General features: G+C 50.5%; 1 protein-coding gene across 1 annotated transcript in view; it reads left to right on the top strand.

The window, feature by feature from the left end:
* The window catches only part of DPYSL5 (dihydropyrimidinase like 5), a 76,522-nt gene that overhangs the window by 36,864 nt on the left and 11,675 nt on the right, over positions 1-27,983 (top strand). The window contains exons 3-8 of the mRNA XM_004582662.2: positions 20,094-20,252; positions 22,083-22,262; positions 22,810-22,878; positions 24,473-24,517; positions 25,846-25,921; positions 26,910-27,066. Coding sequence (XP_004582719.1) covers positions 20,094-20,252; positions 22,083-22,262; positions 22,810-22,878; positions 24,473-24,517; positions 25,846-25,921; positions 26,910-27,066 — 686 coding nt within the window. The remainder of the gene's footprint in view (positions 1-20,093; positions 20,253-22,082; positions 22,263-22,809; positions 22,879-24,472; positions 24,518-25,845; positions 25,922-26,909; positions 27,067-27,983) is intronic.

Raw genomic sequence — 27,983 nt, 5'->3', positions numbered from 1 at the left:
GGAGTAACCAATGGATGGGGGCTTGCACATTCTCTTTCACTCACTCACTCTCTCTTTCTCGGTGTATGAGTCTGTCTCTCTCTTTGCCTCTCAAATAAATAAGGACTTCCTAAGGCCATGAAAAATATAGAGTATGAAAAAACTACATGTGGATTTCAAAATGTTTTTGCTCCGAGGCAAGCACATCACTTAATTCCATTTTCCACCAAGTTGGTGAAGTGCATTTGTACTACAGGGAAGAGCTTCAATGGTGAGCGTGTAGAATTGTCAGCACCAAGCACATCCTTGGAACCAGCTCTCTAGTCGAGAGAGAAAACATCACTGGTGTCTGGAAGCCTCTCCTAGTTGCTGATTCCCACGGATAACCACTCTCCTGACTTCTAACATTACAACTGGAAAAAGAAAAAGCTTGACTAACACATTCATAGCCTCTTTGAAAGTGTTTAAGTCTGTGGCTTTTAGTGTATTGATGATAGATTGGGTCTATTTCCACTCTTTGCAAATAGAATTAAATCATACATCCCCTTCCATTGGCTTGTTTTGCCCAAACTTTGCTCGTATTGTTGTGTGTTGGTGTAGTTCATTCACTTCCATTATTTCCCAGTGTTCTGCAGTGTGGTAGGCCACATGCAGTACTCACCCTTTCCATCCACAGGCATCCGGGTCGGTACCAGTTGGTAGCTACTACCAAGACCGTTGTTCTGAGCATTTCCGTGTGTGTCTTTTGGCACATGTGCATGATTGATGCACAGGTTCTGAGGAGTTGCTGGTGAATGGACTAAACAAATGGGCAATTTTAGTAGGTACCTTCAAAGGTTTTCCTCCCACATATTTAATGTCAACATCACCATGCCACTCCAGGCTGCAGTCCCATATGTGCCATGGGGTCAGGCACCGAGGACTGTAGCTTGCTGGTTACTGTCACTGCCTTGGGAGCCCTTTAGTCCAGCTCTGGCTGCCATGCTGCCTCCAGCCTCACAGAAGGGCAGCAGGGCCGGCTCATACTTATTCTCTGTACTGTTCATCTGCAGAGGCCTCATTAGCCAGGAGCAAAAGGCTCTTCCCCGAGGGCCTTCAGCTCTCGGTGGCTGATGGTGGGAGCTGGGCACATGCCTCTTTGTTCAGAGTGGTCGCTGGCTTTTGATCTCCTAGTTTCTTACCCATGGAGACAGCTGCCTGTCTAAAACATCTGGTCTCCCAGGGCTTGCAGCTGTGGCTGCCTCAGGCACACCCAATCCATGGCTAGCCCTAGTTGTGGGGAGCTTAGGGGACCACAGACCCTCAAATATCCTAAATAAAGCCTTGGCCATATTAATTCCCTAAGCAAGGTCATGGCTGGTCCCTGTGCCCCTAACTTCAACAGCCCTGCCTCAGGCCTCCCAGCCGCTCAAGAACACACTTCCGTCACCCAGAACAGCTTCATGTTCCCTCTTCTCCCTATTGTCTCCCAGGGAGAGAAGATGCTGCCCTGCTGAGAGGGCGCCCTGGGGTGTGAGGATTTGATTAATTATTGACACCTGCTGGCACACCTGCTGCGCCTTGATGGCTGCCGCTGACCTAGTTAGTGCAGCTCAGGCAGACGGATTCACTTGAGGACATGCGGGTTTTGTACAGCCAAACGAACCCTAGAACAAGCTTCACCCGGTGATTACGGGAGGTCAAGTTGCTGCTTTTTGTTCTTGCCAGGCTGAGCCGCACATGAGAGCGCCTTCTTGTCCATTGGACAGCAGCAGCCAGGACTGGGAAAACAAAGCAGCTGAAAGCGTGGCTTTGCCGAGAGGATGTGGGTGTCCATTGTGCTCCATCTGAAGTGGTTTCTCTGCAGCCGTTCCGCCAACGCCTTGCCCCTTTCAGATTCTGTGGCAAGCTCTGCCTGGTGCCCTTGCTCACAGCCCCCATGGATCAGTCACTTGATCCTCCTCCGGCCCTGCCCTCCCTCCACCCCCGTGGCCTCTAACCTGCAGGCCCTGTCCTCCCTCCCCAAGGCCCAGGAGTAGTGTGTCTAGAAGGTGCCCTGCTTTCCAACAACCCTGCTTTCCATGCAAGAAAGGAAGTTCTCTTTGGAGAGGCAGGGGAGAGCTTGGGAGCAGAGAACTCTGGACAGCATTTCAGCAAGACCTTGTGCTAATTCATGTCTGCTTAACTTACCTCAAGCTCATATCAGGTGCTGCACAGCAAAGAATGTTTCCACTGACCATTGGGTTCCATCTGCCATGGACAGGTGAAATATGAGAATCAGGATTTCAAAAAAAAAGATTATTACTATTATCTGAAATGTGGAGAGACAGAAGAAAAGAGAGATATACAGACAAACCAACAGTGAGAGAGCTCCCACCCACTGATTTAATCTCTACCAACCAACCTAAAGCCAGGATCCAGGAACTCCATCCAACCAAGGACCCGGGTACTTGAGCCATCACCTGCTGCCTCCCAGAGCATACATTAGCAGGAAGCTGGAGTCTGGAGTGGAGCCAGGGCTGCAGCCCAGGCGCTCTGACATGGGCCACGGACGTCCTCACTGCCCGGCAAACACCTACCTCCAGAACTGATATTAAAAAAAAAAATCTATTTATTTGAAAGTCAAAATTACAGAAAGAGGGAAGGAAATAGAGATTTTCCATCTGCTGGTTTACTCCCCAAATGGCCGCAACAGTTGGGACTATGCCAGGCCAAAGCCAGGTACCAGGAGCTTCTAGATCTCACATGTGGATGCAGGGACCCAAGCACCTGGGCCTTCTGTAGCATTCCCAGGTGCATTGGCAATGGAGCAGTTAGGACTCAAACCCATGCACAACTAGGATGCCAGCACTGCAGGTAGTGGCTTAACCCTCTGTGCCACAGTGTCAGCCCATGGAATAGAGCTTTTTAAACTGAAGGCAAGATATTAATAGAGGGACAGGTATATTCAAATGAAAAACCTTCCTAGAAGCTTTTTCTGCGTTCTTCTCTTCCAGAAATAGACTAAGCACGACAATCTAGGCCAATGGCTTTCAACCCCTGCAAGCAAATGCATTAGAATCACTTGGGGAATTCTTAACCAATGCCAGTGTCGGGCCCCAGCCCAGAGCAATGAAATTACTGTCTCTGGATCTGCCTCCTCCCCCATCGGTGTGTTTTTAAACCATGACTGGTGATTCTGACCCCTGGTAGGTACCTTATTAGGGACAGTTGCTGGCTCTTTGAAATGGCTCAGTATGCTGACTGCACCTTCCACTGTGTGCCAGGGCTGACCTCAGAATCTCCTTGGAGAGTGGCCTGGCTTCACTTCTTTGCCTTTCATTTTCTGTTCACATTCCAGGATCCTGAGGTCAGTGGCGCACTGCCCACACACTTGCTGAGCTTCCTCAACCCTAGGGGGATCTGCCCTCCAGTCTGTAGCTCAGAGAAAGCATCCGAATGACAGACGTTGTCAGTAGTGGCGGTGTCTGCCAGTTAGAAACCCAGCTGGGTCTGGCCTTCTTTGCCATCCTGGAGTCTTCCTCTTGTCTGGCCAGGGACTATCCAGTGGTAGAGACAGATGGTCTCTCATGAACTCCGAATCAGGATCTGTAGAGATCTCACAGATCTCCCCTCCCAAGCTTGTGTGTCTGGTTCAGCTACTGCTTGCCCATCCCTCTGGCCTGGCTATGCTGGTTGGGGTCAGTCAGTTGCTTCCCCACAGAGCACCTAACCTCAATGGCATGGGGGCATTTGAGAGGGCTTGTGTGGTATAAGCTAGCGTGACCTGCCACCTCCTGACCTGCATGGAGCTCCTGGTCTTCTCCCCTCTCCAGAGGACTGGACCCTGTCCAGGAGGATGGAGATGCAGCAGGCAAAAGCACAGGTGAATTCCTGCTGGTGCCCAGCCACATCCATCCCCGCTCAGCATCCTGTCCACCCATTATTTCTGCTATGCTTTGTCTTTGTGATTTGCTCTGTTGGGATTAAGCCTTGCAAAGCTCTTAAACTGCTTTTCTTGATGCCTGTTTCCGCTTTATTCCAGTCAAATTATCTCTGCAGTCTTTGTAGTTCTACCAGCAGCACAGCATGCTTATAGGGACCCAGCCTTGCAAGATCTTTGTCTATTAGTGGATATGCCCTAGTTCACAGATGTCTTCCTTCCTACAGGAAATTGGGAGGGATCTTGCACATCATCGATTCTCCTCCTGCTTCTCATGGATGGGGACCCCAGAGGAGCCCAAGGTCAGGGTTGCCAGAAAGCAGGTTTCCCAGCCTTGAGTGTCACACTCTGTCTCAGGGTATCCCAAGACCCCCACACTTCAACTTTGGTTGGCTGCACACAATCATTTACTACAAACTTGCCTGGGCCAGGAGACCAATGGAGAGGGAGGCCGGGGAAGAGCTGGGTGACTCTGCCTCCTCCTGCAAAGTTCCCTCCGGACAGAATCTCAGCCCTGCAGCTGGGTTTGTATTTTCTCAGTGGCAGTCCTCAGCATCCAGGGAAGTGGGGTGTGGCACGTGTTTTATACAATGCCCAGCATAGAATACTTGACATAAATGCTGTCCCTGCCCTGCAGAGCCATCCCAGGCCTGGCCACAGCTCATGCCGCCACTCCAGGTTCTTTGGGAACAAAATCCACCCACTTTGGCTCTTCAGTGAGAGGCCTTTGCACAGTTCACAAATATCAGAAGGACCAGATATTTGGCACAAGGGATAAGACACAGCTTGGGAGGCCCATATCCCATGCCAGAGTACCTGGGACCCTGTTCTATCTCCACCCCTAATTCCAGCTTGCTGCTGATGGGCACACCCTGGGAGGCAGGGTCCTGTCTCAAGCTGACACCTTGAGTGCTTGGGTCCTTAGTGTCCACAAGGGAGGCCTGAATTGAGCCCTCGAACTTCAGCCTATCCCAGGCCCAGCTATTGTAAACATTTTGGGAGTGATCCAAATGAAGATCGTTCTGCCTCTCTACCTTTAAAATAAATGGGGAGAGGGAGCAGGAAAGAAGAACTCAAAGGGACTGGCATGGCATAGAATGTAAAGTCACCAACTGCAACACCAGTGTCCCATATGGATGTAGGTTCGAGTCCCAGCTGGATGTCGGTTCAAGTCTACTTCTGAGAAACTAACAGGAAAAGGCCAAGTGCTTGGGTCCCTGCCACTTCCATGGGAGACCTGGAAGAAGCTCCTGGTTCCGGTTATTAGCTCAGCCAAGCCTGGGTTGTTACAGCTATTCGGGGGAGTGAACCAGCAGATGGAAGATTTTTTCTCTCTCTGCCTCTCTGTATAGCTATTGTTTCTTTCATTCCTTCATTCCTTCTTTACTTCTTTCCTTTCCAAGATTATTTATTTATTTTTAAAGATTTTTTTTAATTAAAAACTCAGATATACAGAGGAGGAGAGACAGAGAGGAAGATCCCCCATCCATTGAATCACTCCCCAAGCAGCTGCAACAGCTGGAGGTCACCCCGCGCAGGTGCATAGTCCCAGAGCCTTGAGCCATCCTCAACTGCCTTTCCAGGCCATGAGCAAGAAGCTGAATGGGAAGCAGGCCCACCAGGATTAGAACCAGCCCATATGGGATTCTGGTGCGTGCAAGACAAGGACTCGAGCCAACAGGCTACTGCGCTGAGCCCCCAAGATTTATTTTATTGGACCTGGAATGGTGGCTCTATTGGCTAATTCTCCCCCATAGTCCTTGTCCAGCTGTTCCACTTCCCATCCAGCCCCCTGGTTATGGCCTGGAAAAGCAGTTGAGGATGGTCCAAAGCCTTAAGACCCTGAACCCATATGGGAGACCAGAATCTCCTGGCTCCTGGCTTCAGAATGGCTCAGCTCCAGCCATTGCAGCCATTTGGGGAGTGAACCAGCAGATGGAGTATCTTTGTCTCTCCTCTCTGTTTAAGATCTGCCTTTATCATTAAAACAAAATAAATCTTTTTTTTATTATTTATTATTTTTAATTCATTAATTACATTGTATTATGTGACACAGTTTCATAGGTACTTGGGTTCTCCCCACCCCTCCCCAAACCCTCCCACCATGGTGGATTCCTCCACCTTGTTGCATAACCACAGCTCAAGTTCAGTTGAGATTCCCCCATTGCAAGCGTATACCAAACATAGAGTCCAGCATCTTATTGTCCAGTCAAGTTCAACGGCTTCTTAGGTATACCCTTTCTTGTCTGAAGACAGAGCCAGCAGAGTATCATCCCAGTCAATTGAAAGCTCCAACATACCATCAGCAAAAATTTACATCATTATGGAATTAATTGACATAGTAATGAGTAACCAGTATGTTAAAAGTAAATGCGAGTTCCTAGCCACCTTCTGTGACCACCTCACTTACATTTCAATTTTAGTTTATACACAACATATAACATTCAAAACATAACATGTTATACATAACATCATATCATCTTAAATTAAGGCAAACATGTGGTATTTAACCTTTTGGGATTGGCTCATTTCCCTTAGCATTATGGTTTCCAGTTTGGCCCATTTGGCCACAAAGAACTGCATTTTGTTTTTTTTAATAGCTGAGTAGTATTCCATGGAGTAGATGAACCATAGCTTTCTTATCCAATCCTCTTTTGATGGGCATTTTGGTTGCTTCCATGTTTTTGCAATTACTGATTGTGCTGCTATGAACATAGGAGTGCATGTTGGTTTCTCATAAAACAATTGTTCTGGATATATTCCTAGGAGTGCTATTGCTGGATCACACGGTATGTCAAAATAAATCTTTTTTAAAAAGTTTATTTTTTTTTTTTTAATTTTATTTTATTTTATTTTATTTTTTTTATAATCTATCTTATTGTGTTGTTGTTGACAATCTTTTCATAGTTAATTACAGTTAAAGAAAGAAAAAGAAAAAAAAAGGTTCAGGGGGATAGGGAAGTGGGCAATACTATTATGTCCATATTGTTTCCATCTTGTATCTGAGGTAAAGGAGGATATTGAGGGAGAAGCCCCACCCAGTTTCCCGCCCACCCCGAGTCCCGGATGTTTAAAAAGTTTATTTTTTTTTTTTTTGGAAAAACAGAATTGCAGAGAGAAGTAGAAACAGAGACTGAAAGGGAGATCTTCCATTTGCCGGTTTATTGCCCAAATGACCCCAACAGCCAGAGCCAAGCCAATCCGAAGCCTGGAGCCAGTAGCTTCCTCCAGGTCTCCCACATAAGTTCTGGGGCCCAAGGACTTGAGCCATCCTCTGCTCTTTTCACATCCCCCGTGAGTACTAGAGCAGCTAGGACAAAAACCATAGCCAATACTGGATGCCTGCACCACACTGAGGCTTAGCCTGCTAGGCTATGGGATGGGTCCCAACCATGCCTTTCAAATAAATCAGTAATTTTTTTAAAGAGCACATGGAAAATGTGCATTATGGAAAACACATATGCTTGAATTAAAAAAAATTATACCAAAATAAAACCTTTTAATTCTGTTTTTTTGGCTAACTGAAAAAAAATTGTTTTAATTTATTTACTTTTACTTATTTAAAAGAGAGAGACAGAGGCACAAAGAGAAGGATCTTCCATTCGCTGGTTAACTCTGCAAATGCTTGCATCAGTCAGGGCTGGGTCAGGCTGAAGCCAGGAGCCGTAAGCTCCATGTGGGTCTCCCACATGACTGTCACTAGGCCTCCTAGGAGCATGTTAGCAGGATGCTGGATCGGGAGGAGAAGAGTGGATATTTGAGTGTACTCCAGCATGGGTTGTCGGGATCCCCAGCAGTGTTGGAGCCCCTCACTCCACCCTTCCATCAGCTTTCTGAAGAACTTTGCTGTCCCTTTTCTGCTCTGTTATTTCTTACCAGTTACTGTGGTCGCGCTACCCCCACACTGGCAGATACAGCAGTTGAAATCCTTGGTAACCCCGCAGCTTTCCAAGCACTCCCTGTGCTGGGTCTGTCTCTCAACATGTCTTTAACTAGTTCCCACAGACCTCACATAGCTTTGAACACATGAGCGAATCCAGCAGGGGGTGCTAGCCAGACAGCATGGTGGGCCTGGCATCTAGCTCCTTCTGCATCAGCTGTTGGCACCATTCGTTCCCTCCATTTGCTTGTCCAGACCTTGGAGATGCAATCGGGGGTCTTGGGCACTCATGGAGTCCTCACCTGTAAAGAACTTAAGAGCACTTGGCACTGGCTTATTAAGCATGATCGGAGTGTTTGCTAAATAGGTAGACTGTGATACAGAAGAACAACCTTAGACACTTGTTTGTGCAGTTTCCCTGTGAACAAGTGTATTTGGTTAGTAGGCATCAAATGGGACTGAAAAAGTGGCCTCTCATTCTACTGTCCATTTGACTATGTTTTATGTTTCAAACGGATTTAATAGTAATGGCAATGAATTCTAGATAATTTCCTTTTTCTTTTTAAAGATGTATTTGTTTTTATTAGAAAGTCAGACTTACAAAAAGAAGGAGACAGAAAGATCTTCCATCTGCTAATTCACTCCCCAATTGGCCGCAATGGCTGGAGCTGAGCCGATCTGAAGCCAGGAACCAGGAGCCTCCTCCAGGTCTCCCACGCGGGTGCAGGGTCCCAAGGCTTTGGGCCATCCTCTACTGCTCTCCCAGGCCACAAGCAGGGAGCTGGATGGGAAGCAGGACCACTAGGACACAAACCAGTGCCAATATGGGTTTCCAGGGTGCAGGGCGTACAAGGTGAGGACCATAGCCACTAGGCTACTACGCCAGGCCCAGATAACTTCTTTTTCTCAGAAGCAGCAATAGCCAGTTAGGAATGCTGCAGGCATTCCCTACCTGCCCTCCCACACCCCTCCACCCTAGTCTCCAGCAAGCTGACAATCCTAAGGCCAGAGTGGCCTGTCTTAGAGCAGATCTGAATGTTTACATCTTTTATTAATAAAACCTCCTCGGGGTGACCAGAAGGCCCTCCATTCTTAGAATAAGGAGCATTTGCGAAGATTTTTTTCAGTGCAGGGAGGTCATGCATTTTAAAACCTTTGATTCTGAATAAAAACAAACACGCCTTCCACGGCCAGGGCCAGACATCTTGGAAACCTTTCACCACCAGTGCAAGAAGCCCTGCCGCTTTGTGTCTTTTAAGAGTTTTATTTGAAAAGAAGAGCAACAGGGAGAGAGGGAGGGAGAGAGGAGATGGGATCTCCGTTCTCAGGTTCGCTCCCCAGATAAACTGCAGCTGCTTGGCAGGCCAGTCTGGAGCCAAGGGCCTGGAACCACGCTCAGCTCAGTTCTTCCACATGTGTGCGTGTCAGGGACCGTAGCACTTGAGCCTCCCAGGGTGCAGAGCACAAAGCTGGGTTGGAAATAGAGTGGGGACTGAAACACAGCCGCTGTGTTGCAAAATATAAGCATCTGGACCACTGAACCCAATTTCCGTCCTTAAGCAGGGAGCTGACTCTGGAGAAGGAGAAGAACTTCTGTTCTAGGCGATGCAGGCATCCCAAGCAGCACTTAACAGATGCATGAAATACCCACCCCTTGTGATGCTTGAATTGAATTGTTGGCCCTCTTTTTATTGAATTTTATGAGTGGTTTGTATAGCCTAATGACAAGTTTTTTTTAATAGATATTTTATAACTAATTTTCCCAGTCTCTTATTTTAGCATTTTTATTTTCTTGACCGTATTTCTTAAAGTGCAAGCATTTTTAAATTTTAAAATATGATTTATTGACTTTATTTTCTATAATCAAAAGGTTAGCAAAATATAAGCCAACTAATATTTCTCTCATAAGTTTTTTTTCTGTAAGTACATCAAGTCTTCTTTAACTCTGGATCTGGTATGTGACATAGCTAGTAAAGCCCCTTTTTACCATACCAACATCCTACCTGGCTGCTGGTTCATGTCCCGGCTGCCCCACTTCCAATCCAACTCCCTACCAATGGTCTGGGAAAAGAAGCCTAAGATGACCCGAGTATTTGTACTCCTGTCACCCACGTGGAGACCTAAAAGCACCTTCTGGCTCCCAGCTGCTGGCTTTGGCCTGATCCAGTACTGGCCCTTGTGACTATCTGGGGAGTGAACCAGTGGTTGGAAGTTTCTCTCTCTGTAATTCTTTCAAAACAAATATTTTCTTAAAGGAATTTGGCTCTTAACAATTAGGTTTATGATCCATATTAAATCAAGTGTGACACAAGGTGTATGGTAAGCACTGGTGTTCAGTATTTTCACATATAGCAATAGTACCAAGTCCAAAATGGTAGGGGTCTTCAGGACCGATGTCCCAGTCACTCCTCACAATTAAAATAGCACGTAGCCATCTGTTGCTACACCATTTGTGGAAAAAGATTATCCCCTGTCAAAAAAAAAAAAAAAAAAAGGAGAACACAGTTGACCGTACATGTGCAGGTCTAAATCTGGACTCTGGTCTTTTGATCTGTTCATCCATCTCTCCATCAGTCCTTTACTCTCTTGGTTCAAGCAGCAGGTACACATTCCCAGACTGTGGGATGGGCCCTTGCTGTCTGCTAAGAGTTAGGATTTCTATAAAATTTTCTTATTATTTAGAGGGGAAAAGCTGTGAGATTGTAAATACCTCTGTGAAGCTGTCATCTTTGCAGAATCTGTGCAGACGGTTCTTTCTGCTCACTCTGCTTTGCATTTATTTATTTATTTATTAGGTTTGCTTGTAAAACTTTCATCTGTTTGAAAGGCAAACTGACAGACAGAAAGATCTCCCATCTGCTGGTTCACTCCCTAAGTGCTTACAACAGCCAGGGCTTATAGGAACTCTCTGGGATCTCCCATATGGCTGGCAAGGGCCCAAGCCTTTGAGCTGTCTTCCACTGACTGCCTTCTAGCATGCATTAACAGGGAGGTGGGTTAGCCCCCTAGTAACTGGGGTTCCAGCCAGTACTCTAATATGGGATGCAGGCATGGCAATCCCTAGCACCACAACCCTCCCTTCCCCACCACACAGACAGAAGCACACACACACACACACACACACACACACACACACACACACACACAGCCTAACATTCAGTCAGCAGAGGCCATGGGCTGGGCACCCTCAGCTGACTGCACTGGGGTCAAACTCTCCAGTTCTTGCGCTTTGTGACCTGTGCCTTCCCACTCCTGGCTTTGGTGCCACAGGCTCTCTTTGCCAGGTGCATTGAGAATGGGGTTTGTTCAGCCACACTGATGGCACTGGGGCCCCAGGTGCAACAGGGGACATCCAGATACTGTCCACAGGATCCCTGCTGCTACCCCCTCCAATCGAAGGCATCCAATCGAAGGTGGTGCCGGTGCCCTGGCTCAGTCCTTCCTGGTTTATCTCTGGGAAGCCCTCCTCGGGCAGTTCTTAAGTACCCTGTGAAAGGGTCTGGTGCTGGCTCTGGGATAGCAGAACGCACCAGGGCACATGGAGCACGCTGCCTGGACCTTGCAGCCACCACCACTCTGCACCTGGGGGACTCTGGGCAGATGCCCTCAGCTGCCCCATGCCTTGGCACGCTGGGCCCAACCGGGCTGCTCGGGTGGATTTTGCCCCAGGCTGGGGAGGAATCTCCCTTCTTGGCATCGTTGGGGTGTTTCCCCACTGGCCTGTGCAGGTCCCCACGTGGGGGAGCAGAGAGGACTTGCCAAGGGGGACAAAGAGTCTGGTTTCCAGCAGGCCCAGCTTCGGGAGCCAGCCGGCCCCCTCCCTTGGAGGCTCGGCCCGGGTCTCCATGGCAACTGCATTTGGGAGACAGCCGGCGGGCGGGGGCTGAGGCTTTGTGTGGAGCACAATGAATTCAAATTGGATGCTCTCGGTGAAGAAAAATCATTCGGGGTTAGAGGGGCGCCAAGAGGGCTAGAGGGGCGCCAAGAGGGCTAGAGGGACGCTCATTTTATCATTGCACTGTTTCAGATGCGGGACACCGGATGTCCTGCCACACCCACCGCTCCAGGTCCTGGCTGCACCCAAGGTTCCATTTCTCCTGACATTTGGGGGCGGGGAATCTTGGAGCTGGGGAGTCCCCAGGCGCGGGCAGCCTCCCATGTGGGAAACGTGGGGTCTGTGAGTCTGGGGGACCCTGGTCCAACGTGGGTGACCTTTTGATTTTTTTTCCTGAGTCTGTTTTCTCAGCCATTACAATTAGAAAAGTAACCCCTACGCTGCATAGTCCTTTTTGAAAAATAGTTTTGTACGGGGTAAAATATCTATTGCATGAAGTTTGCCATTTTAAGTGAGCAGGTGCGAGGGATCATGTGTAGTTTGTGTGTGCCATCACCACTGTCCAACTCCCCAACTCCTCAGCTGCCCCTCTCAGCCGGAACACTCTACATTCCATTTTATGTCCTTATGAGTTTTTCTGTTAGGTAAAAATCACAGAATGTTATGAGAAATACACATTATCTTTTTATTTTTTCAAGGATTTATTTGAGGGGCTGGCGTGGTGGTGTAGCACGCTAAGCCTTGCTTGCAGCGCCAGGATCCCACACGTCTCTGCCTTTTTGGCTGTCATGAATGCTGTGAACATGGGTGTGTACCTCTTTGTTCAAGGTCCTGTTTTCTATCTTAGAGTCATTTTGAGGACCAACTATGATTATAAATGTTAAGAACGGATACATAGTCTACCGCCAACAAATACGTATTTCCTTCCTGGGCCTGCAGTCACTGCAGGGGCTCATGACTTTGCTGGGGCGGGGGGATGCCGCATTTTGCTAGCGGGTTGCCTTGCTAGGCTGCCCCGTGGGAGGTGTAACACAGACTGGGGGTGGGGACAGGTTCTGTGCTTAGGGTTTCAACAGTGTCACACCCCTTCTTAACATCACAGGAGCACGTGGGCCGTGCAGTGAACATACCTGGAAGGCCAGCGGTGCTGCCAGCTTCTCACAAGCTGGGGTGAGGGCCACTCCTGCTGGCCGTGGTGGCTGGGGAAGTGCAGGTGAAGAGTTTGGACACAGTGACCAGAGTCCTCAGGCAGATTGGCACCTCTCAAGGGCATCTCTCTGGGTCTAGTTTCTTTTTTTTCTGTATTTTGTGAAATTCTGGTTAAGATTGTATTTTAGTTTAAGAAACCCAGAGAAAGAAAATCCCTGCTACTTTCCTCCCCTAAATACTCAAAGAGTCAGGGCGCTGCCTTAGCCCAGAACCCAGAGCTCCATCCGGGTCTCCCATGGGGTTGTCAGGGAAGCCAGCACTTGCCGCCTCCCGGAGTGTGTTGCCAGGCAGACTGGATGTGAATCTAGTGGCTCAGATGAATGATGTTGGCACCCCCTCAACCCCTTAACAGGTTCACCAAATGCCCGCCCCCTCTCTGGGCCAATTTCATCTTGAAACTTCTGTGGCTTGCTGCTTGGACCCTGCCTGAGGTGAGAATCAGATCTTGGAGGCTTCCTTCCCGGAGGTCCTCTGTAGTGAGCTTTTCCAGGCCTTCCATAGCCCTTGCCAGTCCAGGCTTCCTGCAGCCTCTTGGTCCATGTTTCCTGTCTTCTTCCTGACCTTGCCTGCATCTTGACCGTCGCCTCATGATCTTGTCCAGATGCTCCTCTCTTCCCACACTCCCTGCCTAGGAAATGAGTTGTGAGTGATGCCTACATTCCTGCTTTCAATCTGGATGCTTCTGTACACCTGCCCGTTGAGGGTCCCCAGAATCCCACACTTAACACATCTGGCTTGGGCATCCTTGTCTTTCACCACAGCACTCTCCACTTTGGGGACACATGCTACAGCCGCCCCCCGCCCAACGCATACACCACCCCACTCATCCAAGTCCAGAGCTCACTTTGCCCAAGACCCTGGGATGCCTTGGTGACTTAGCCAGAGCTCAAGTCCAAGTGTGCCAGGCTCCAAGCTTGGGCTGCTCCTGCCTGCCTTGTGCCACCAGAGGACTAGTGACATTTTTCAGCATACTGAGGCCCCAGCCAAGCTCAGCCCGGCCTGAACTGTGCCTGGACCATACTTCCACTGGCCCCAGAGGCTCCCATCCCTCAAACCTCCCAGGCTGCTTTCTGGGCCTCTGCTCCCTGCTCATGCACTAAAATGCATGTTCACTTCAGCCACACCCTGTTTCTACCTCTTGTGCACATCTCACATGGTTTTCCTAAAGCTCCTCTCCCCCAAAACCCTCCCACTGGAACATCAGCTCAATTTCCTGCTTTGCTACAAAGTCTGGGACCTGCTATGTTTACATGACTTACAGCAGAAGTCCACCAGAAGTCCAGCCCAGCTGTCCTGACTGCCTCCTTTCCTGGGCCATAGATCTGTCTAGGGATGGAAGTGTAGCCAGGGTATCCATCTATATTCTGAAATCCCACTCTCCTTAAATGTTCTCATTGCCACCACCTACTGCTTGAGAGTTTTGCTGATCTGAGAGAATCCAAGTTAGATCTCAATCAGACCTGCTTTGACCATAACCAGACAGATCCAGGCCCTGTCCTCCAGCTGTACCCGGACTTGGCCACACCACTTCCTCCTGTGCAGTGTTCTGGCCCAGCCAGATCATTCCCACCCACCAGCTCACAGCCATTCTAAACGGGTCTCTTCTTCCTCTACCCACCTCCTGATTATGTTGCTGTTTGCCACCCCTGGGGAATACTGTGTTATGCTGCCTTGTATTCTGAAGTCATTTCCATTCACAAGGAGCCTTTCATCTTGTCCTAATTGCCAGTTGGACCCTGCGCACATGGAAATGCTTACACCTCTCACTTCTGGAGCATCCAATGCAGTTAACAGATGCAACAGCTGCACACCTTGATTGGTTTGCCTAGGTATTTGCTAGCATCAGTCCAATCTATCGGGCTCCTACTACGTGCAGATATGAGCTACGAGCTTTATTTACATTATCTCTTGTAATCCTCTGGTAACCCCTAAGGGACATACCATCTGCATTTGTAAAATGGGGGATGGAAGGCAAAGCAACTAGGTAATTTCCTGAAGGTTTTACAACCGAGAAGTGATAGGCTAGGATTTAAACCTCCATCTGCCTACCTCTGAGTCTAACTCTCATCACTACTATTTCATCTCAATAAATGGCATTAATATGCTTTACACTCAGGGTAGATAGGTGTGTGGGGGGGTCCTTTTTCCAAAGTGTGTTGTGGATCGGCTGCTGCTGGTGGTTTCTGTTGAACCTCAGAAGCATACAGGTGAGTTTCAGGAGTGGCAATGCATAGTATGAGAGGAGGTGCAAACCAGGAAGCAAGCCCAGGCCTCCACCGAATGGTACAGCCAGAGGGGAGGACTGGGAAGTGGCAGAGCTAACTGAACACAAAAGTCAGAGAAAAGCAGCGAACAGCAGGGTGAGCTGCCGAGGCTGCAGACCAATGAGATGCAGCAGGAGTGAGCAAGCAGGTCGTGCTCCTCCACATCCAGTGGGAACCAGCTGAGTTAGCAGGAGGTGCAGCCTGGCAGATGGCTAAGAACCTGGTCCCGTTCCATCAGGCCAGTCTAAGTGATGGCTACGAGGACTGCATCATTTGGGGTGCCCAGCGCAAAAGGGAAACGTTGGGACTCTCAGCTCTAAATATTATTCAGAATTTCCAGGCAGTGACGACAGAAGATTAAATTGTGCCATGGGCACCCTTTGTGCACTCCATTTCCTAGTTTACAAAGTATATCCAAATAAACACGGCAAGACACAATTCTGTGTCTGAACATGTCACACATGCACATCTTCAGTTCTGCCTTTTCGTTACAGCACAACCCTTCTGCATCTTCTGACAGCCTCCGCGAATTTCATTTGTACTGACTTCCATTAAAGACCTGCAGCTTCCTTAACCACCCCTATACTTACAAGAAAACAGCCATGCACACACACACACACACACACGTGTGACAGTCGTCCCATTTTCTTAAACATAACCCTTCCCTAAGCCTCTGGAGTAAGACAGGGTTGTGCTCAGCTGTTGACATCTGCAGGGCTGTTTGTGTGAGCTGACACTAAAAAGATCTGTCACATCTGTGCTATCACATTGCCAGGGATGGCTGCACTCCTCAGCTTTCAGCCTGGAGGTCACAGCAGCACATACCGGGAAAGCCGGCTCTGTGTGTCTCGTGCCTTATAGGAGATGCCAGGCTGCATATACTCAATGCCTGGGCTGGGTTCCCAGGCCTGCAGTTGCTGGTGGCAGGCGCTTGTGGATCCTGTGAAGTTCCTTGCTCTAAGGTCTGGAGTAGCAGCCACCATAATAACCACTCCAGCTTAGAGATGCTCACATACCCGCCTGCCACTCCTGGGCCCCCCTATGCCCCAGGGCTGCTTGGGGTTACCATCGATGAGTGGCCAAGTCAGCATTGCTGTGACGCTCCCAATGCCTGCCAGAATTCTTTTTGATTTTGGTGCTTGTTGCTAGACCCGGACAAGAGGGGTCTCTGAACTCAGGGATACCCTGCCCAGGCTCTCGGACACCTGGTATTGTTCCCCCAACCCCATGGGGCCACATCCCTAAGCCACTTTAGGTCCCTGGAATGTCTTAAAGGCTGGTCCTCAGCACTTCCAATTCCTTTACAATCCCAGACTGTTCACTGAACTCTGGGATGTACGCACAGCCCCTTGGGCATTTTGAGGGTGCTGGATGGCCTGGGGACCTGTGGGCTGCAAGATGAACCCAGGGTAGGGGTAGGGGCTAGCACAGCCAGAGTTGAAGCCTGCCTTCTCTGCAGGGTGGCTGCCAACAGTGAGGACCTGAAGAGTCTCAATTCAAGCCTGGCCCTCCTAGTCACTATGAAGACAGGTATGGGGCCCGGCGTAGTGGCCTAGCAGCTAAAGTCCTTGCCTTGAACGCGCCAGGATCCCATATGGGCACTGGTTCTAATAACAGCAGCCCCACTTCCCATCCAGGCTTAGGCCTGGGAAAGCAGCTGAGGACAGCCCAAAGCCTTGGGACCCTGCACCCGCATGGGAGACCCGGAAGAGCTCCTGGCTCCTGGCTTCGGATTGTCACAGCACTGGCCATTGCGGTCACTTGGGGAGTATATCACTGGACAGAAGATCTTCCTCTCTGTCTCTCCTCCTTTCTATATATATCTGACTTTGAAAAAAAAAAAAGGTTTGTCAGAGAAGGGAAGTATCCTGTGTGATGGTTTGTTAACTTGATCTGTAGCTTGCACGTGGCCCTCCTTTACAACCCTTGCCCTGGCTCCCACAACCCTTCAAGACAGTCCTGGCTCCTCTATCGCCCATGCTATGCTGTTTGTTTGCAAGTTTCTCTTCCTCTTCCCAAGGCTGCAGATGTACTCGCCAGAATACAAAGGAAAACGATTAGAACCGCAGAAAAATAAAGCAATTGAGTGTGTAAAATCCCAGTGTATCAGACACCCCCAGCTGCACGTGTACAAGCCAGAAATGCCTTTCAGGATGAAAGCGAGTACAACCACCTGCTGTGAGGATGAGTCAGCCTGGCACCAGCCAACAGAATCAGAAATAGAAGCCGGCTAGTAAAGCTACAATCTGCCCAGCGCTGTCCCTTCCCTCTGTCTCCCAGTCCGGCCCCCGCAGGCATATTGCAGAGCTACCGCCCTCTGTCGGTGGCCTTGAGCCTTGCATGAAATCAGACCTCAAGTTTCTCAGAGTCCCTAGCTGCATGGAAAATCCAAGGTTGCAAACTTCTCCATTTCAATGCCGTTTGGCCACGGAGATGGAAATTTTGTTCGGTGCCTGGTGCCCTAGCATTACATCCAATTTGCAATCAAGAGTTTAATGAGTAGAGGAACATGAAGACAATTCCCTTGCGCACTTTCTGTTTCTTGCAGAAAGCAGATAAACACATAAATTCTGAAGAATTAAGCACACACAACAGGCTAGTGTTGGGCCAATCTATTTCACAGTAATACTTGGCCTGATTTTCCAAGCTATCCTGCCTGGAAGCTAAGTCAAGAATCTGCCTCTTGAGGCAGTAACCTGGCTGTGGTTATGCAAGTGGGAAGGAGCAGAGCAGGAACTTGTACCTGAAGCTCCGATTCCAAGTCCCTGTGTAAATTCATAGATCAGAGGAGATGAATCACCCCCATGTTTGAGGTCTGTTACAGCCTCTCCTCATTGTTCTCATTTTAATGATGAAGTTTTTTCTGGGAACAATGCATTAACCTGAGACAGCCTGTGAGCAATGCCAATTTTGGAAGTCAAAAATAAAAAATAAAAGGTCTAGATGAAAATTATCAATCCGTATTTAATCATTCTTACAGGTACAGTTTACAAGTGAGCCTTTTGAATGCTTTCTTTTTAAAATGATATCAGCTGGGGCTGGCACGTTAATGCAGATGCTAATCCTCCACCCTGTGGTGCCAGCATCCCATGTGGGCACTAGTTTATGTCCCAGTTGCTCCACTTCCCATTCAACTCCCTACTTATGGACCGGAAAATTAGCAGATAATGACCCAAGCCCTTTGGCTCATGTGCAAGAGCCAAAGAACTTCCTAGCTCCCAGCTTCAGATCAGCTCAGCTCTGGCCATTGTGGCCATTTGAAGACCTCTCTATCTCTCCTTCTCTTTAAAATCTGCTTTTCCAATAAAAATAAATCTTTTTTTTAAAGATTTATTCACTTTATTACAGCCAGATATACACAGAGGAGGAGAGACAGAGAGGAAGATCTTCCATCCGATGATTCACTCCCCAAGTGAGCCGCAACGGGCCGATGCGCGCCGATCCGAAGCCGGGAACCTGGAACCTCTTCTGGGTCTCCCTGCGGGTGCAGGGTCCCAATGCACTGGGCCGTCCTCAACTGCTTTCCCAGGCCACAAGCAGGGAGCTGGATGGGAAGTGGAGCTGCCGGGATTAGAACTGGCGCCCATATGGGATCCCGGGACGTTCAAGGCGAGGACTTAAGCCGCTAGGCCACGCCACCGGGCCAAAAATAAATCTTTAATAGAATGATACTTGCTGGGATTGTGATAGCATTATTTAAAAAAAAAAGATTATATTTTCATTGGAAAGAAGAGACAGAGATTTTCTTTCCATTGGTTCACTCTCAAATGACGGCAACAGTTGGAGCTGAGCCAATCCAAAGCCAGGAGCCAGGAACTTCTTCCGGGTCTCCCACATGGGTGCAGGGTCCCAAGGCTTTGGGCCATCCTCTACTGCTTTTCCAGGCCACAAGCAGGAAGCTGGATGAGAAGTGGGGTAGGCTGGACATGAACCGACACTCATATGGAATCCTGGCACTTTAAGGGGGAGGATTAGTCAACTGAGCCATCATACTGAGCCCCTGGGGTCATGCTCAAAGAAAAATCACACATACATCTCTTTGTTTTAAAGATTTATTTTTTTATTACAAAGTCAGATATACAGAGAGGAGGAGAGACAGAGAGGAAGATCTTCCGTCCGATGATTCACTCCCCAAGTGAGCCGCAATGGCCGGTGCGCGCCGATCCGAAGCCGGGAACCAGGAACCTCTTCCAGGTCTCCCACGCGGGTGCAGGGTCCCAATGCATTGGGCCGTCCTCGACTGCTTTCACAGGCCACAAGCAGGGAGCTGGATGGGAAGTGGAGCTGCTGGGATTAGAACCGGAGCCCATATGGGATCCTGGCGCGTTCAAGGCGAGGACTTTAGCCGCTAGGCCACGCCACCGGGCAGAGAACTTTTTTAGATGTATGTGTGGGGCCCGGCCCTGTGGCCTAGCGGCTAAAAAGTTCTCTGCCTCAAGCAAGATGGAAGTGAAGATAATGTGCTTGTAACAACTGTGTGTGTGACACCAAGACATTTGCTGATGCCATCTATATGGTATTATTTTCTTAAAAAAAAACTTGGCTACTTATTTGAAAGACAGAGTTACAGACAGAGGGAGAGAAAGAGAGATCTTCCATTCATTGCTCACATGGCTATTACTGCCAGGAGCCAGGAGCTTATACCAATTCCCTACTATGTCTAGACATTTGGTGATGTCATCAATATGTACAAGTTGGCCAAAAGTCATTTGGGGGAGATATTCCCATTGGCAAAAGAGGGGTGGCTTAGGCCTGGTAACAAATGGGGATTTTTCCAAAACTGAAACCCAAGATGAGAAAGGAGAGGCTGCATGCTGACTCCACAGTGGCAATGAGGCAGGCACACCTTCTCCCACACCTTTGTCCAGCCCCATAGTTGCCTGGACCCTTCTGCGTTCATCCTCACAAAGTGGCCTCTGGGGCTGTCCCCAAAGACCTGCCTCCCCGTGGCTGACTGTGTCTCGCTGTGTCAGCAACTTGGCTGCAGGCTGACCTGACCTGATACCTCTTCCCCTCCTCCCACAGGCGGCACTCGTGGGCGGCACCACCATGGTCATGGGCCATGTCCTGCCTGACAAGGAGACCTCCCTCGTGGATGCCTATGAGAGGTGCCGGGCTCTGGCCGACCCCAAGGTCTGCTGCGACTACGCCCTCCACGTGGGGATCACCTGGTGGGCTCCCAAGGTAACAGGGCTGGTGGGATGAACAGGAAGGGAAGGAGCCCAGGGACCTTAAAGGCAGAGAAGTCCTTGGGCTGAGCCAGCTGGAGTTGGAAGCGCTTTGGGCAACCCTCCCACCACCAGCTTAACTTCTCCCACAGGCCCAAATGGAAAGCATTTGGGAGTCCAGCGGCTTGTTCTGCTTAACATAGACACAACACCACGTGTGCCAATGCCAGGCATCCAGACCACTGGCTCCTGGATCTGACCAGAGACCCTCAACATGTCCTAATGTTCACATCAGGTTCCACCTGCACCAGCCAGGCAGCACTGCTGTGTGGTGGCTGAGCAGGGCTCATCCAGGCACAAAACAACTCTTCCCCTTTGCACCAGTAGCTGAGTTGAGCTGAGTTGAGCTGTAGGCCCCGTCCCTGCTCAGGGCAACCTGGGATGCTGCTGGCCTCCTGGGACCTAGCACCTGCTCTGAGCCAAGCACCAAGTTGCCCCAGCTGTGCCCCTTTGTTCAGTTCAGCCTCTGTGCCCACTTAGTTTCTGTGCTGCTATGCTCTGGCTTTCCTGTGCTATCCCTACCTAAGCCCCGGGGTCAGAGTTCAGCCTCCTTCCTCCAGAGTCCTACTTCCTTGGTCTTCCTGAGCATGGATAAGCAAACCCCTGGGTTTGGTATTGCCTTCAGCGTTTTACTGCTCCTGCCTTGGGGAAGCTGCCTGGGTATACTGTTCACCGAGCATTTGTTAGGTCACAGGTGCTGCTTAGTGTTCTGGTGTCCCAGGGTCGGAAAAGCAACCAGCAGCAAGCAGTTTCACCGAGTTCTCTGCTTACAGACCCTGAACAAAGGGCTTCACTCCATCCCAGGATGGTAAAATGGTGAAAATCTCACTATACTTCTGCTCTCTGGTCCTAACCTGGAATTTGGGGTTCACCTATTCTCTCCCACTCTTTCTGACCTGAGACTAGCAGAAGGTTCTAGAATCCTAAAACCATCACAGCACACAAGCCCCCTCCTCCTGGTGCCAGGTCACAGATGCATGCCATGCTAAATGCCCATTGTCCCTCATCTCCCTCTGGGCGAGTGGCTCCTGTCCCACAGCCTTTCTCCACTCCCTTTTCCCTGAAATGGCCTGGAATATGGGGTCCGCTCAACTTCCCAGCAACAAAGGCCAGACCAGCTATCCCTAAGCACTCATGTTTTGTGGGGGCTTTTATATATCTAGGGTTTTAGATTCATTATACTCCATGTCTTTTCCGTAGCAGCTTTCGCTTCAGGCAAGTCCCACCCTTGTGTAATCTTGGTGACTTTTCAATGCCCTGGTCACCCACAGTCCTGTCAGCTCACTGACCCTCAGCTGGTCTTCCTGTGGGATCAAGGATGTTTCCCTAAGAGGAGCAGCGTGGGGATGAATTCCTACATTTGCACAGCTTTGTCATGCTTTGCTTTGTTCCTAAGTTCACTTTCCCCTGGGTCCCGGGGTTTTGGCATCAGTGTCTTTGCATGGTGACTTCTGTGTGGGCTTGGGGAGGACAGGCTATGGAGAAAGAAGTCATCTTCCTGCATTTATCAATAAGCTTAGTTTAGAGGAACAAACACAGAACAAGCCTACCCAATGAGGGAAGTGTGGCCCTAGTTTGGCAAGAGGACCTACAACTATGGTTTTCAAAGATCTTTTGCATGCATCTGCTCATAGTAGCTGGGAAGGTGGGATGGAAGGAAGTGAGGAACCATGAGGTTGTGGTGGGCCTGGACCGAGCCAGGATAGGCCCCACGTCTCCTGCACGCAGGGCCTGCGCTGCCATCTGTCTTCCTCATGCAGCTTCGCCTTTGTGTCTCGTTCTGCAGGTGAAAGCAGAGATGGAGACCCTGGTGAGGGAGAAGGGCGTCAACTCATTCCAGATGTTCATGACCTACAAGGACTTGTACATGCTTCGAGACAGCGAGTTGTATCAAGTGCTGCATGCCTGCAGGGACATTGGGGCCATTGCCCGGGTCCACGCTGAAAACGGGGAGCTGGTGGCTGAGGCAAGTCTACAGTACAGGGTGTCAGATGAGGACCCCTGTAGAGGCAGTTCTCACGAGGCCTCCTGACCCTGGTCACTGATCTAACAAGGTTCAGATCAAACAAGTTGTAAAACGAAGTGTGGGATGTGGACGCCCTAGGTGACACCTGTTGCTCAGAAAATGTAAGCCCTCCCACTGTCTTGTAAAAGACAATGTCTCTTTAAGGTGTAAAATGCATTTGGCGCTGGAGATTTGTCTATATTTCCAGTGAGAAAATTCTGGCTTTTCTGAACATTAAAAGTGCTTGCCTTTAACATTACAGGCCTATTGGCTAGTAACTGAAGCGCATCTTACGACAGGTTCAGCCATGGCGAAGAAGAATCGGCAGAACCCTAGTGCATGGGGCTTCCCATATTCACAAACCCTCTCTGAGAAATGAGCCTTATGGAATGAGAAAGTGGAGGGCCTGCTGGGGTGGACTGGGTCTAGCACTTTCTGCCGTAGCACAGGTTCGATATTTTTGCATAGCCACAATTCTCTGAATTCTCTTCCTCTTGCTGTTGTTCAGGGTGCTAAAGAAGCCCTGGATTTGGGGATCACAGGCCCGGAAGGAATCGAAATCAGCCGTCCAGAGGAGGTGAGAAAAACCCTGTGTCCTTTGTTGCAATTTGTGTCCTGCAGACTCACAAGCAGTAACATCCGAAATGGAAGCTGTATTGCCTTCTACATAGGCGATTCCCAACTGGAAGCTTCCCAGGAACAGCTTCCTCCATGCTGAGGGCAACTTGATCTTGCGCTTCCTTGGGGAAGACAGTAAGGGGGAATAGCACTCACCCTCCTTGATTCTGATTTCAAAGACAATACCAGCAGCTATGGGGTGCTGGGAGACAAAAGGCAGACTACATGGGCAGAGCCAGTGACTCAATGATTTGGGATAAGGTCCCTTCCCCAACCCAGAGATGAGAGACACATCTGTGCCCCCTGCTCCTAGCCCCCTCACCCCTCACTACAATACTGATTCAGAGCCTTGCTCTGCCCTACCCCCAGTCTTGTCTAAGTACACAGACTTGAGACAAAGGCCCTCCTAGTGTCCCTCCCTGTAAATCCTGCTCTGGTAGCACCTGTTAGGGCAGCCCTCCCTTTGTGGAAGGAAGCTGATCTTCATTTGCAGAGTGGGAGGGTGGGGGTGTCCCTGATGGGGACAGCAAGGGGCACCTCAAGCAACCAGGGGCAGCAGTCAGGGTGTGGGGTCCAAGCGCCACACAGGACTTGTCCCAGTTGGCCAGTTCCTCCAGCCCAAGGAGGCTGCCGCCATCTTTCCTGAGAGTCTGGGTTAGAGGTCTTTTTGGAGCCTCTGGAATGGGTAGAGGGAGACACACTGGGTTCAATGCAGCACGTCCACTGAGGGTGCACCTAGGAGGCCAAAGGCAGCCGGGGTGGACAGGAGATGGGGCTTCCTTGTGAAGTCCCACGAGAGAGAGGGAGGACAAGGCTTGACCCAGGTGGTGGCCCTCACAGTCCCCATCAGCATGTGTCGTGGAGTGTGAGGTCCTTGGTATACATCCGGAGCAAAGAACAATGCTGAGAGATGGCTGGGGTTACTCCAGTGCAGGGGTGGGGAGGAGAGGCTGTGGAGGAGGGGCGCAGAGGTGAGAGATGCTGCCAATGACTCTCCAAAGTGCAAGACAGCCCCCACCCCACCTATGGCACCCCAGAAGTTACCTGATTCCCCTCTCCCAGGAGCTACTGACCCCCCCAACAAACAGGAGCTATCAATTCCTCTCCCACCCCTGTTCCAGTTGTTTCTCCAGCTCCTGATGTCAGAAAAGACAGGCATAGAAGCCTGCCTGGGCAGACAGCAGTGAATGCAGTATCGGCTGCTCCTGCACGGTGGTTCCAAGGCAGATGCCTAGAGAAAGCACCAGAAACCAGGAGAGGTGGTGCTCGGGCTTTCCTTGGCTTCATCACTTCACTGCCTTTTATCAAGCCCCAAATAGTCCCATGAGCATGTCCTGGTGTACTGAGTCCTGGGACGCACTCTGTGGGAACCATGGTGGTTAGAGCTTAGTGCTCTTGCCTATCCTGAGGCAGCGGCCTGTGCGTCCAGATGCGCCCAGTCCCAGGTCCAAGTTAGATGTTCCAGTACTTTCTATGCAGCGGGCTCCTCACAGGTGTGGGCTGGCTGGGAGGCAATGGTGACCTTGGTGTCTCCCCATCTTTTGTGCTGACAGCTGGAAGCGGAAGCCGCCCACCGTGTCATCACCATCGCCAACAGGGTAAGCGGCCTCATCTCCTCTTTGCAATCAGGAACCAACCTAGGGGTGTACCCTCCTGTCCACACCTGGCTCCCAGAACTCCAGCGCTGCCTATTGGGTCGATTCTGTCTCCTACCCCCATTCCTGCCAGCAGCCTGGCCCACCCCACTGAGCTTGCTGGAGCCTCAATTTATGGCACAGGTGCAGACAGCTCCCAAGGTAGGCAGGATGGCAGATTGTGGAGGGAACCACAACATCTTCCCCCAGCTGGAGTCTGTTTCAGAGAAGTAGGTGAGAGACATCACTTAAACCTCTGGACCACTGCTCTCACACTTTTCCCCTGGTGTGGTTCAGAGTAAAGGGGTGTTGATGGGAGCAGGAGGGGGTGGGGAAGAGATGTGGCTGCAAGCATTCCACTGTGAGGCAGGTATTAACAGAGCATTAGGATGAGAGCATCACCAGCTTTCCACCATGGTTGGGTAGGGGGACCCCATATCAAAGACCATTCTCCCATAACCTGAGCGAGATTGGTGATTTTGAAGTGCTGTTCCCCAGACCAACAGTTTCAGCTTCACTTGCTGGAAACTTCAAAATGCAGAGTCCCAGGCCCACTCACAGCAATCCGAGCCTAGGGTGGGAGGCCCAGACGTCAGTATGTGTGTCATTCTGGCTTCTGGAACAACCAGGGATACCCAGGAGGATGCCAGCAGGAAGGAGGGTGTCTGCTGAGGAAGACTACAGGTGCAGAGAGATTGTGAGTCCAGCCACTCTCACAAGGAGTTGGTCAACTTGGGCAGCTTCAGGAGAACCCTCGGGTAACAGTTTCCCGTCAGCCCTCTTGTGGCCAGGCAGTGACATTGTTTGATCGTCATGGCAACAGTTATTTCATCCAGTCCTTCCACATGGAAGCTTAGTGGGCAGCAAGGAAGGACCTGAACAACCACAGGACTCAGACAGAGACCCCAGAAGTTCAGCAGGGCATACGGAATATAATCCTCGCTATCTCAAAGTCATCCTGGTTATGAGTGGGAGATAACAATGAGAAGGATGGCCCCTCCTGTTCAAGTGCAGTTGTGGTTTTTAGATGGAAGAGAACGTGAGGTTCAGACAGTCTTGCCCCAGGGCCTGGTGAGGCTCCAGTGCTGGCTGCTGGCTGCCTCACTTGGTGCAGTTCTTTGGCCTGTGCTTGGGCTCTGGCTGCCAGCCCTGTGTTTCCTGCTTAAGACTCCCCTAGTTGGCAGGCTGCAACGATGCAGGGGTGGGAGCAGGAGCTGTGTTGCGGGGCTACCCTGGTGCTTGCTGCGTGCATGAGATGCTGCCTCCCATTTCCCACTCTTCCCTATGTTTAGACTCATTGTCCGATCTACCTGGTCAACGTGTCCAGCATCTCGGCTGGTGATGTTATCGCAGCTGCTAAGATGCAAGGTGAGTCCCCGGGCTTGGACAGGACCACGTGGTGGGATTGGAGAATGACGGGCCCCCGCCAGCTTCAAGCACACCCCCTCCCCACCTCCTGGGACCTGACTCCTAAGGCCTGAATTCAGCCAGCTTCTTCCCCGCCCTCTCTGCTACTGTCTTCTCAGACACCCCTGCACTGACCTGGGCTCATCCAAGGAAAGGGGAGTGTTTTCCTCTGCACGTTTGCACGCACAACAGCTTTAGACAGAGTCTGCCACCTCCGCTGGGCCTGGCAACATTTCTCTCAGGTTTTACTAGTGGTTGCCTTGGCATCCAGCATAAATTCTGGATGGGCTCCAGCGCACGTTTCAGGGGGTTGTCTGGGAAGTCCCTGGAGAAACGCCAGGGAGTGGGCCCAGTTTCTCTTGCAGCCAGCTGGCTGTTGGGGGCTGGGGGTACTGGCGTGGCCCCTGTAGCTAACACCCACAGGTTTTGCTAGCCTTGCCAGGGCTTACAGCAGCAAAGTCGCAGTCACAGCCCTAGGATTACCCTCTGGATGACAACCTTCCCATCCCTTCCCAAGTTGAAGCCTCTCTTGGGGTCTTACCTGTGCTGTGACTGCCCCAGCCTGCTAACTGGGCTCACCGACCCCGCCACCCCAGCTCTCTGCCCTCTGGCTCTGCTTTGGATGCCCCCCTCCTCACCCAGCAGTTGTCCTGAAGCTGCTACAGCACCTGCCTGCTCACAAACCAGTCCAGGCTGTTTTGTGCTCCCCACCCCCACCCCACTGCTAAGCATCATGCCCCCAGGGCTCCCTGCACAGCCAAACCAAAGCATCCCTGTCGGGTGGGGGAGCACCCAAGGGTCCACAGAGTCAGCCGCTGAGTGGAGAGGGCTGGGGGTTCTCAGCCTTCCCTTATCTGTGACTTCCACCCTTTCACTTGAGAGACTCAGACCAAGGGTCCCGGGGTGTTTGGTGGCTTGCTGATGCTTGGGGCCCTTCTTCCTCCTCCAGGTAAGGTTGTGCTGGCCGAGACCACCACTGCCCACGCCACGCTGACGGGCTTGCACTACTACCACCAGGACTGGGCCCACGCCGCCGCCTATGTCACCGTGCCGCCCCTGAGGCTGGACACCAACACCTCCACCTACCTCATGAGCCTGCTGGCCAAGTAAGACATGGCAGCCCTGGTGCACCTGCGCCTTGCCTGCCATCCCTGAGATACTGCAGCTTCCTTCCACCCTCTAGTGACGCTCTGGGGGATGAGGCAGTTACTCTCTCCTTGCCGGGGTATTCAAGTACCGATGTGTGCCCTTCTGTTGTGTCAGGGCAGAATAGCAGGAAGTGACAGACCCCACCAAGGGTTACTGATTTAATCCCTGAAGTTTTCAGTCCCGATTGTCACAACTAGGAAATTCCTACTGGAAATCCTGGTGTGCTAGCCAGGTGGTGGAGAGGGGGCTTCCCAAATCCAAGCGGAGAGCCTCTGACAGGGTCTCAGGGTGAAGGAGGAGCCAGGAGCAACTTGGCACAACAGCCATGACTTTATCCAGGCCCACAGTGTGGTGTAGCAGCAAGCAGCAGCGGCTCCTATGGATTTCAGTGAAGTGGAAAGGCAAAGATGAAAAGAGAAAGGCAAGAACAGTTCTTTATTTTTGGTTCTTGTTTATCTGTTGTGGAGAGAGTGCTGCCATCTCCCTGTTTACTACTCAAATGCCTGCACCGGCTGGGGCTGGGCCGGGCTGGGGGAGCCAGGAGCCAGGAACACCGTTCAGGTTTCCAAGAGGGTGGCCCGAATTGTCACCACCGCCTCCAGGGTCTGCACTGATGGGAAACCAAACCAGGCTGCTCCACTGCAGCATGTGGGCACCTCTGCCAGTTTTTCAAGTACTAAGCCAACCTGTCCAGGACCAGCTCTTGTTCCTAAAGATATTTTTCATTGGGATAATAACTCTCTTTTTCGTTATCTGTAAGGTAACATCAAGAATTCACTATAGTCTTTTGGGCTTGGTTCCAAGACCAAAGAAGCTCTTTAAATACCCCTGTTAACTGCACACACATTTACTGAGAGAATGAAAAGATAACAAG

This window comes from Ochotona princeps, chromosome 8 (genome assembly GCF_030435755.1).
Source record: "Ochotona princeps isolate mOchPri1 chromosome 8, mOchPri1.hap1, whole genome shotgun sequence".
NCBI lineage: Eukaryota > Metazoa > Chordata > Mammalia > Lagomorpha > Ochotonidae > Ochotona > Ochotona princeps.
This window is presented reverse-complemented; position numbering and strand designations above follow the sequence as displayed.